Genomic DNA, 12,158 nt, shown 5'->3' on the forward strand with positions numbered 1-12,158 from the left:
GCTGTTCACATTCACACCTACCCCTCCTCTCAGATTAACAAACAACCAGAACAAATAGGAACACAAAGCGCATCGACTTCTGTCTAGAGAAAGTCATTCGCTGCAAAATGGGTTAAAAGTACAGTTCCGCCTGGGAATCCTACGTTACGACCATCGAAATCAATACGCAGGCGCAAACACTGAAAATATACCTTCTAATCAGACACAACAGGTAATGGCTGTTATGAGCTGGAAGCCAGTTGTAAGTCAGTATGTTTTGAATATTACATTGATATAAGCATAGAATCCATAAACAGACTTCAGAATTCAGTCTAGAGAATTGTTGTGTTTCTTGACAAATGAACCACTCAAAGAACTTTAATTTTTGTAATATTAGGGACATTTCGGCAATTTCAGACGTTTGTCAAAATGGCAGGACACGAATGCTCTTTACACACTTATTCTGTAATCTCTCCCATGTTGAAGTCTTTACTTTTTACCTCTTCAAACTGGCCTTGAATGTGCAGGATTCTGGAGCAACCTGCCCGGCCTCCTTCCAACCACACAGATGGCCTGTACTCACTACAGCTCAGTGCGTCTTGCCAACGTAGAGTTTGCTGTATGGTAGTGGCATACAGGGGTCTGCATGTCTCTAAGTCACTAACTCCATCACTGAGCCTCCCGCCATCCCTTCACGAAGGACGTCCTGGGACCCTGACCCCATACAGCCACAAATAGCACTGACCAAGCATTGTTAGCCCACCACATGGAAGTTCGTGTGGACCGTAGTGGTGCCCAAGTGAATTGGAGTTACAGCCGGCTGTTCCTAATCCCCTCTCTCTAAGCACAGTGTTGTGTGGCTTCCTTCGTGTGCTGAAGGCCCAGCTCTGAGGGAAAGAGCAGCTTCATACTGCAGATTGCCAGGTGTCGGCTCTCTGCTTTTCTCAACCTTCAAACAACAGCAGCTTTGCACAAAACAGCCTGAGGGTATCTATGAAAACAACAATCCCCCAGCTGGGAGCAAAGCAATTATAGCATGACTCCACTCCACTAAAAAAAAAAAAAACACACACACACACACACACACACACACACACACACACACACACACACACACACACACACACACATACATTCATGCATGCACACACACACCACTCTCCTAATTGCTCAGAAGGTGCATCCTAAGCAAATCTGACTTCCAGGCTGCTACCAGTGTGGAGCTTCGTTCATTACCTGCAAGCAGGTAAATTAGGGTGATTTCTGAGGAGTTAAGTAGAGGTTGCTGGTTAATGGAAGAATATGATCACTGGTTTGGAGAGCCTGATGTCTAATCATGAGAAGCACGAGTCTGTCTCAGTAACCCATCAGAATGTGTGATCTCCTTTTTTTAAGGTCTAAAATGAGTGATCAGACTCGCACACATGTTCACTTCTAAATTCCCGACGTGGAACGTATTACATAATAGGCGTACACACCTAGCTCGGCGGGAGCAATCTCGTTCCGTCTACCTGGCAACCATGCGGTCAGCAGAAAATACGGCAGCAGGAAGCCAAGGTTTTCTCTCTACTCCCTCCTGCACTCTGCTCTTCCAGGAGGCGCAGAAGCCACACCAACCTCCTCCTTCCCCCAGATATGGAAGGCAGCTCACTGGGACTTGGCTGTAGCTTGGTAGCAGCAGTGTGGTACAACTGCTCATTAGCTGGCTGACATAAGAGAACATATGGAGGAGTCCTGCTGTAGTCAAGACCCCGCCCTCAGAGGCCAGTCCTCCAATGGGGCGTAATGAACTGCATCTCCGCTAGTCCATAGATACAAGGCAAGGCCACAGTCAGCATTTCGCTTGGCAGAGCATCTTGGCAGTTTAAATAAATAAGGGAAAAACATGCATTTTGGCAAAATAGATTTATTTTATCATGGCAGAGGAATGGTGTAGCATAAAGCATTCAATGACATGTTCCCCTTGACAGATTATTGCTGCGGGGAGGGCGTACAGCTTAAAGGTTGGGTATTTTTGATCCACCTATTCTGCAATTCTAAAACTACCGTTTACGAATTGAACAAAACATAAAGGCGTGAATATCCTTTAAAGGTTGACTAAAACTCAACCGTCATAAGTGTGTGAAAAACAAAAGAAACCAACTTAATTTGTCACAACTCGCAGAAAATATGAATCCTGTTGATGGTAAACTGGCGGATAATATGACTCGTGTTGATGGTAAATTGGCAGATAATGTGACTCATGCTCATGATAAACTGAACACAGTCCTTTTGGTACTGCAGTCCTTACTGTCATGCTGGATCTCAGTTAAATAAATATTTTAAAATGGCAGCATGTTTGTGAAGAGCTTCGTTGTTCTGACGTCCATGGTCAAGAGAACTGACACCGTATGAATCACTGGAGTCAGAACGAGACACTGATTGATCTGTCTTACTCTGCTCACTGGCCCTTTTCTAATCTATTTATTTATTGTTCATTGATCTGTTTATTTATTTGCAGAAGTTGTATTTGAGGTCATTCCGATCGCTTGTTTGTGCAGCAGCTCTGCCAGAGAATTCCGGAGTGTTCATCCTCCCTTTCCCGTTCTTCATGAAAATACCAAGGACATGGCAGTGTAACCTCCCCTCCCTGCTCAAATCATAGCATGGAAAGAGTTGCTATCTGAACTCCCTGGTCATAGGGTTTAACATTTTGGCAACGTTCCATGCAGTCTGAACTCTGAATGGTGCAAGCTCCTCATAAAACATTTTTAAAATGTTGGTTAAGCAATGAATCATATTTGGGAAAACCAGCTTTACCATAAGAGCATTGTTGTAATGCAAGAAAAATGACTGTGAGACCCTTGCTGGTTTTAGTCAATATAGTAATGTACGTATATTTAACAGCTGGGGCCCTACAAACTGCTTTGGTCTAATTTTTCTTCCGTAATTGACGTGGAACACGGCAATTAAGTGTACTGACCACCTGAACTAGCAGTGGATCAGCTGGGAGTCAGCACTGACCCACCATAAAGGGCCCATGTAAAATGAATCCAGTGACGAGAACAGATAAGGGTCTGTTGAAGCATAAGGGTCTCTTGAAGAAGTTAGATTAAGTGCGGGATGTTAGACGTCTGTGAGGATTAAGGATTAGAATGATAGCCGAAAGCACTGCTCTGAAAGTTGAATGGACACATGTTTAACGCTGCTCCTGTGCAAGACTGAGTCACTGTTTACCCGTGTCTAATTTCATTGTGCTTGTGGGGTTTTTTTTTTTCCATTTTTGGGACAAATTGCCTCATTTGAATTCCTCTTGGTTATTCACTACATTTTCCATTTGGTTGCACAAATGCTCAAGCCTATTAAATAATAAGATCACCTATTTACATAAAAATCGGAATGTAAAAAGTTAGGGCATCCAATATGTACAACAACGGATAGGCATCAGAGTGAATTAGTTGCAATAAATTATCATAAAATAGACCTCTGTATTTTTTACACAGATAGAAACCTCTTTTTTTTAAGGAAACTGCTTTCACCAGGCTTATCAATCCCAGCCAAAGTCTTGTCCAGTCATGTGGTAAAACTTTTTGTTGAATGGCCTGTAGAAGTCTCGCAACCGCTGAATGACATCGGGGTGGATGTTTGGGTGGGTACGCCCCTTGGTTTTGCCCAGGCAGTGGGGCTTGCTGTTGCTCGCTGGCTTTTTCAGGCAGGGGAAGCCCTTTGCCGGGTTGAAATGGAAGTGTTCCTCTACCACCACCCTCCTGAGGCCCAGAAATTCCTGTACGCGGGCCATCTCGCCGGCGGGGTCGCTGATCAGTTGCTCGCCGCTCACGAAGAGCATGTGGCCAACGGGGAAGAAAAGGAGCCAGCGTTCCAGGTGGCGGGCATACATGCCGATCTGCACGGCGCTCCATGTGGCGTCGATCAGGCCTGCCGTCGCGTTCTTGAACGCCAGGCTCTCAAAGGACGGGATGTCGGGCTTCTTCGAGCGCGTCTGGGTGTAGTCGGAGACGGCACGCGTCACGGGGTCACGCACCACCACAATCAGTTTGGTGTCCTTCGACATGGCGTGGATGCGGCCCGGGACCTCCTTGGTGACAAAGTAGCTGGGCGTCTTTTCCATGGTGATCTGCCCCTCTAGAGTCTTGGGCATCAGCTCTCTATGAAGCAAGACAAGGGCATTAGCCAAGGAACATGCAGTGTAGCACATCATCGCGTGCACGCTTCCTAAGAGCCAGCAGGACTGTCCTGCTGTTCATGTCCTAAAAATAGGCTCTGAGCTGCACCCTGTCTCAGTAGATAGGGCCGGTGTATTAGCCCCACCTACAACACTTGACCTTACATCAGAGTGTCGAATCACTGAGTGTGAACTGCAGTGGCAGTTCAGGCCTTCACGCTCACCTGTGGGCTGAGATTTAGCCCAGAGGCCCAGAGTCACACTAAATAAGCCATCAGTCTCATATGGAACCCAGAGCTTGGATAACACACACCTCGTTGCTGGGGTTATATTTAGCTATGGAAGAAAAGACAGACATGCCCTTATAGTCACTTTAATCCCTCTCAGACTTCACATAATCCCCCTTTAATCACATCACCTCTGTCTCTCCACTCATAGGGGGAATAAGAGCTGATTCACTCCAAACTGTTAGTTTCCACAATGAAGTTCTTTCATTTATTTTTTTTTTTGACTGTAATCTTTTCTTAGCAGTCCAGTTTTATTACATGCGCACCAAAATTCTGTTGTAAACATTTAGTAAATCTGACCAACCTTTATTTACAACCGCAGAACCTTCTGAACGAAAAGATCTTGAAAAGTCTTCTGCCGGACCGTATAAAGTTTCTATATAAAGTTTCTGCTTTATGCCACTGACATACAAGCGTGAAACGTTTAGATTCACAACAACAATCAGGGACTCCATCACGTGGACCTGAGACAGACATAAATGCAGACATAAAGGCAGGACGACGCGGGAGGCAGCGGTGTGCATACACGGCGCTGTACCAGCTCCTCTCCTGCTGTTTCAGCCAGCAGGGTCACACAGGTCGCTTTAATTGGTCAATTAGCCCTTTAGCTGCAGCCTGCCCTGGGGAGCGGTGGTACTAGGCCCACTGGGAATTAAACAGATGCTTCCCAGCACTGGGCAGATGCATGAGGCAGAGGATACTGGCAGACAAGACATGAGAAAAAAACACTCACACACACACACACACACACTGCACAGGACACAAGCACTGATGTACATATTGAGCGTAGTTCAATATATGAAGAACACATCTAGCAGCTGTTTTCAAGGAATGCCTGATGATTCATATGTGACACAGAATGCTGTTTAAACAAAATGTTGGCTAAGCTAAGCTAAGTGGGTCTGAAACCATAGTGGTTTATCCGAATGCGCTGTTTAGATTTGGCCTTTGAAATCTGACAGTGACAGATTGTCTCATATAAAATTAGCCCCGGAGCTGAGACAGTGGAGGAGAGGAAGGCTCCCCAACCATCAGCGAGATTACAAATGGCATGTTTACAGACATTCGCTGGCAGAGCCTCTAGTAATCTTTATTGCAAAGCGAACTGTAAGAAATTGTACGTCTCCAATTAGTAGGAGCGCAGAGGAGAAGAAAAAACAAAAGCAGAGCAGCCTGGAGAGAAGAGAGCGTCACGGTGAGGGTACTAAGTGCCCCAGCTCTCACGTTTAAGACAGAACAGGGCATATTCTTAAAACCCGTCCTACATCACTGCTATCATTATCGCAGAGGGGAAGAAACGCACCAACGCTAACCAGTGAGGCATGTGGGAGAGAAGCAGACAGGTCAGCATCTCCACAGTGATCATCACCAACTACCGGATACACAGCCAGGGCACCATTGGACCCAAACACTTACTGATGCTCGGACGTTCCACCGAGTCCCTGAGCAAACAAACTCGATTCAGAGCTTCATGAATAATTCACCCAAACCGGCAGGTATAAACGTAAAGACGTCGCTGGGAAGATGTGACTTCCACAAATTGTCCATTTTGGTGTAGCCTGGGAATCACTCGCCTAGTGTCCTAATGCAACGGTTTAGGGTAGTGTAAATTGAATGCATTTCTAATGACGTGGCGTATAAGCTCAACCGCACGCACCCGTCGCAAACTTAACAAGGACTCCACACAGAATAACCACACAGATGGAAAGGATAGCGCTGTACAGTAATTTTAGCGGTGTTGCCAGAAACAGAGAGGCTGAAAGGCAGGGTAGAGTGAGGGGAAGGAAGGAAGACAGAATTATTATTAAGAAGATGAAAACCGCAGCGTTTTGGAGGTGAGCTCCCTGGTCTCTCGCGGAGCTGGGAACATTCACCTCCCCATCAGGCACCGGAAATCCACCAGGAGGACACTAAAACACACGGCATCACGTGGAGCCGAAGCAGAAAGCTTTTTTTTTACGTAAACGCTGTGTTGTGTCTTCTGGACTGGGGGGGGGGGGGGCGTTGGGGTGGGTGGTTTCTGCAGATCTTGATCCTGTAGAGCTGGTGTTTCAAGAGCTGTCTATAAATCCTGTGTTTATATTCGCTGCTGTCAGCCAGCGCGTTCAAAGGCCAGAGCTGGTGCATTTAAGCATGCTGGCTGTGTGAAGTCCTCTCCGAACACTCTAATGAGACAGTGAGAGGCAGGCTGAAGTGGCAGAGATCTCATTTGCACCAGAATACAGGCCCTTTCTGGAGAGTCACAGCGTGCTGAATAACCAGAATTGACTTGCGTGTGTGAAGAAGATTTTGTAGCCTTCTTGTGGATAATTATGATGTTTCTTAGAGGTAAAATGACTCTATAATTAGCAGAGGTTACAATATAGTGGCGCAGCACATGTAATGAAAGGAAAGTGTGTGTGTGTGTGTGTGTGTGTGTGTGTGTGTGTGTGTGTGTGTGTGTGTGTGTGTGTGTGTGTGTCACCTTGGAAGGAACATGCCTTTCTTACTCAAACCACACAACGGGTGAAGAGGTGCTGGTACGCAGACACTTCAAATAATCTGACATGTGAGACATGTTCCAGACCTGAATCAAAAACCAGATCAGGGTGCTGTGGGGTCCGTTCAAGACAACAATATGTCTTCATACCATGTGCGTGCAGTTCATGCTTTGCTCCCACCTCCTCTCCCAGCTGGCTTCCTGGGCCCTACAGTATTCCTGCCAGCACATAACGTGAAAGTTGGGCATGAAAATAAAATGACTGCTCTAGGACACCTGGGATTTCCGGATCAGGAGGAAGGCCTCGGTGCGGAGGGGAGCCGGGCAAGCAGTCAACCGCCAGCCTCTGCTGTTTGTCTGGATGATGCTTCAAAAGTACTGAAGGATATTTTCCAAGAGAAATGTTGCAGCAGCAAGGAGTTTAGTGAAAATGGAAGTTTAAGAAAGCTTTTGTGGATGTGTGGATCTCATAGTCAAAATGTAATTAATAATAATAATAATAATAATAACAATAATCGAAATATGGCAAAATATTACAACTAGAGTGAAACAAAAGACTACATATATGCATAAATAAGCATGTCTCTAATGTAGATTTAAACACACCTACACAGCTTGTGTTCCTGTTTGCTGAAATATTATCTCGGAGCTTAGGAGCTGTAAAAAAAACATCTTTTTCCAACAGGGTTGCGAGTGATCCTTGGGATTAACAGTAGGCCCACCTCAGCCATGTGAGGTGGCAGAGATGTTTAGAATACGTAGATATCTCAGAACTAGGCCATTATTGGCTTTGAACACAAAACAGAAGATGTTTTAGTCAGTGGGTGTATAAAATGTATAGACAAATGGCCATATATTCTGGAGCAGGTTAGATAAAGATTTAATCTTGGATTTACAGGACCCATTATGCGATTTATAGAAAATCTCCTTCAGTCTCAGATTTAGGCTAGGTTTAATCCAGGTCCCTGTACAGGGGCTCAAAGATAAAAATGTAAAATTCTCTTAATTAATAATTGAGCTGTAAATTTCCATTTATGCCCTTACAAAAGTGGCAACATCTATCCAAAAATCTATTTAAAAGTTCCTATTACTTTCTAGGTTTCACAGTAATGTGTTCACGATTTCCCCACTCAAACAAATCTTTAGTTCAGCATAGTATCAGTAAAACTAATCCAAACCCATATGCTCAGGAAAAGGAACAGCTATTCTCCCGTGAGACAGCGGGAGCGTCTGCAGCTCTGCTAGCGTCTAGAATCTCCCCCTGAACCGACGCCTTCCTGGGCTTTTTTTTTTTAAACGGGGAGTTCGTGCTGCGATCGTCAGAAAGCACTCTCATCCTCCAGGAGGCATTTGCATACAAAGTGAAGGAAGAAACAACACAATTCACTCTAATTGCGTGCTCCCTCTTGCCAGGGTTAATGCAGACCTCAGGGACTCTGCTGCCTCCCTTTCATAGCCATGACTGCCTCTGCCGAGTCGCTCTCAATAGAGTCGCTCTCGATTTACTGCTGGCATCTGCCACCTTCTCATACACACATACGCAAGCTCACTCACTCACTCTCTCTCTCTCTCTCTCTCTGTCTTACACATACACACACACACACACACACACACACACACGCACACACACGCACACACACATACAGACTCACACATAATGTCACCCTCACTATGTGTATTGAGTTCTCACACACTGCCAGGAAGTGTGACAATGAACAAAGGAATATTATCGCTCTATAACAAAATAATTGTTTCATCTTGTCTTTCACTGAGATACTTTGCTGGGCTTTTTTTTTTATGGTGCCTCTGATGGCCAAAGCTACTAGAACCGTGCACGTCCACCTCCACAGCCAGGACCGAAACAGTAATCCAGTGTGTTGCCGAAGGTTTTCAAAATTGTGCAAGTCAATTCAGGCAACTAGTGAAAACCCCTGCTGTGCCAAGCCCTTCGACGGGGGGCCACCTCCACTGTGTTGGTCCAGCCATGCTGGAAGAGATGAATGCCTCCACAGGGAAACTGCTTCCACCTCGCTATTAGTCAGTGGGGCTCCCTGGATAAAGGCGGCCATCCCGGAGGAAGCTCTGCTCGGAGCAGCCTCGTGCACACCCGGCCTTGTGCTGCCAGTGGACCATCACCCTGTGCTCCCGCACAGAAAACGATCTGACCGCACATTCCAGTGGCACTGCGTTCTTTTCCAAACCCTCAAAGTTAATTCATACCACCGGGCTGACGTGCACATTCAATGCATGGTGGTGTTGGGAAGAACGGGTTGGGATGGGAGTTATCTTTTCAGTCAAGGTGCTGCTGACGTATGCTGCCAGCCATTGGGGTGTTCTTATCAGGCGAGCGGCCAGCGGGGGTCTGGCAGTGACTGGTGGCCTTCTTCGGGTAGGTGCGGTTTAATTAGCCAGGTGGGCCGGCTCAGGGGGCCGGGGTGATCGTTAGACCAGCGTACCTGCCCTGTACTTCTCTAGTGCGTGGGGCAAAACCCTGGGCAGTGGGAGCACACACACCTGTTGGACAGGCATTTTCCCTTCCTAGTATTATCTGGAGTATGAGTATTAATACTGGCCAGCACATTCACCCCATTAGCAGTCAAACACGTCCACTCCACTGAAGCAAGGTCTAAAGATTAACTGCTCATTGCTTTTGCATTCCAGCTGCCTGTTCCACCTGCCTCAGAAAGCTATTTATGAAGTTATATATAAAGTTAAAACTATATAAACAGAAGTTTATTTGCTTCCCTTTGGGTATGCCTTCCATCGTAATGAATGGAGACATGCAACTCCCAGCAACGCAGTCTCATGTCATTTCTCGTAGCATTAAAGCTCTGTTACTGGTAAACGCCATGAGACCAATGCTGGCAACCCAAGCAGACGCTTCTTCTCCTCCCTCTTCTGTTTGCTATAGATTGGGTGGTTGGTGGGAAACACACCATCAGTAAGAGCAAAAATCCCAAAGCCCAAAAGTCCATATTGGAGTTAGAGCACGAATGGTCTGTAACCATATCACCTCTGTCACTGCAGTTACTGTTCACCACATTTGTACATGCTCTAAGATTTACTGTTATGGGAAAAAAACAACAAAAAAAAAGATTCCAGATCAGTACTTTCAGCCCAGCAAATATGTGCCCCGGAGTGGAAGGTAAGGGTCAGACTAACTCGCAGCGATCAATGCCGTTGTGCAAGGAAGGCTGCATCATTATCCATATTACACAACCGCTCTGTTTGTATATGCTGTGTTTGTCTTAAGATCACAGAAGTTCAGCTTAGGTCTAGTTCAACATTAGCAGACTTTGCTCTGTATGGGAATAACTATTCTGAGAAATACCCAGGTCTAAAAAATACAGGCCGCGCAAGCACAGTGTTCTGTACAGCAAAGCAATGCCTGCACGTGCAATTGACCGAGAGGACCCACGATACTAGTTAAACGTTTAATACGTGTTAAACGTTCAAAACATCCAAAACGTTAAATCATTGTTAGCTCCATTTATTATATAATAACGAACTAACCAAAGTTTGACTTATGCTCGTCATCATTATTGTATTTACTCTATCCGTGGATAGAAGGTAAATAAAATAGATTTCATGTGGCGAAAATTCTGTTATATAACAACAACAACAAAATCACATTCAGTTCAAGGGGGATGGCTAAAACGAAAATAAAATACCTGTTCTAACCATGGAGCATTTTTCTAATTGTCTGTGTTATTTAATCCATTAGAATTAAGCTGGGATAGACATTTCATAGTCAGCACAACGTCCATATATCCAAAGTCTCTACACAATCTTACGAGTTCAGAAAGTCGAGGCGCAATATCCAAACCGGTGTTATTTTAGGGCCTGTCATTCCATTATAATGTCCTGCACGACGCCCTTGTACAACATTAAGTTAGGCGACTGTGATCAGGCTGGCTTCGGTAGGTTTTGCTTTATAAAGGTATACGCACCTGTACCATTCAAGTCCCTTTTCGTAGTTACGATCGAAAAAGTGCGGCTCTGCCCCTACGGCCCGAATGTCCGGATGCACGCGGAGAAACTCCAGCAGGGCCCGTGTGCCCCCCTTCTTTACCCCTATGATAATAGCCTGGGGTAACTTTTTCGTCTCCGACCCGTTGACGACACCTGTCGCGGTGCTCTCTTCCGAGGTTCTCTGCTCCCCCTTGCTTTCATCCCAGTCTTCGGCTCTGCTGTCCGCTTCGTTGACGTTATTTAACAGGTCCCTCGATAGTGCTTTGGGTCCGCGGCGGTCCGGTTCCGTCACGGTGCCGCGGTGGCCGGCTTGCGTCTTCATGAGCAGTTCAGCCTCCGGCTCGGTCCCCTTCCCAGTGGACTCCATCATGAAGCTCGGCATAGTAGAGCAGTAACCAATGCAGCAGTAAAGCATGTACGCCCAAAGTGACAGCATGATGCAGTAAACTAAAAGTTTATTCTTCACCGGCTGAAACGAAACGTAGGAACTGTGGCAAAGCAAGCTATATTCCATAGGACTGTCGGTTACGCGTCAGCGTCCAGTCGTGCATGTTGGCAAAGTTATTCGTTCCCTAGCCCCCACGAAAATCCTTCACGCATGTTGGCATTCCCTGGTGCAAGGAAAGAAAAATGAGTGAATTGTATCGAGATGCCGAATTCATGACATTTTACGCCAGAAGGAAGTGGAACAAAAATGTCAAAAGTGAGAGCCGTGCTGCTGTCACGGGCGCGCCGCGCGTCTGCGCGCTCCTGGTCTCATTGCGCCCGCAGCTCCTACAGATGGGTGCGCAGTGCATGTAGAGCGTGCCGCGCACGGGTTTTCAGCCGGGAGGAGGAGTAATCACCGTTACACTAACCTATCACTGCACGTTACAAAATGCCATCCAGTGTTCATTTTGCTGGATAGAAATCTGCTACAATTCTCCAGTTCGTTGATTTAATATAAAAATACAATGAGTAAATACATTATTATATAGCTCGTGAGTGTAACTTCGTGTCATTTTGCTGTGTCTTTTTTTTTTTTAAAGCGCATCACGGTATTTTGTTCCCATTAACCCAGTTCACGTCTAAAATTTAAGTAAACATTTTTTTTTAAAGGAGCATGAACGAGCTATACTTTGATACTTGAAATTATTTATATTTAAGTTAAATACTGAAGGTTGGCTGTGGCCTGCACGTTCAGTCTGTAGTCGGAGACTTCATTCTTCATTCTTTATTCTGTATTTGAATACCCATTAGCTGTCATGAATACCCATTAGCTGTCATGAAGCTGTCATGA

General features: G+C 45.7%; 1 protein-coding gene across 1 annotated transcript; it reads right to left on the reverse strand.

Moving 5' to 3' along the window:
• Nucleotides 1–1,869: 1,869 nt before the first annotated feature.
• On the reverse strand, nucleotides 1,870–11,647 carry hs3st3b1a (heparan sulfate (glucosamine) 3-O-sulfotransferase 3B1a). The gene is made up of 2 exons (XM_027010783.2): nucleotides 10,858–11,647; nucleotides 1,870–4,124 (listed from the first exon to the last, which is right to left on the reverse strand). Exons 1-2 carry the CDS (start codon nucleotides 11,391–11,393, stop codon nucleotides 3,506–3,508), a joined length of 1,155 nt encoding a protein of 384 aa, XP_026866584.1. The 5' UTR covers nucleotides 11,394–11,647; the 3' UTR covers nucleotides 1,870–3,505.
• Between the last annotated feature and the right edge of the window lie 511 nt (nucleotides 11,648–12,158).

Source organism: Electrophorus electricus, chromosome 1, assembly GCF_013358815.1.
Source record: "Electrophorus electricus isolate fEleEle1 chromosome 1, fEleEle1.pri, whole genome shotgun sequence".
NCBI classification, from domain to species: domain Eukaryota; kingdom Metazoa; phylum Chordata; class Actinopteri; order Gymnotiformes; family Gymnotidae; genus Electrophorus; species Electrophorus electricus.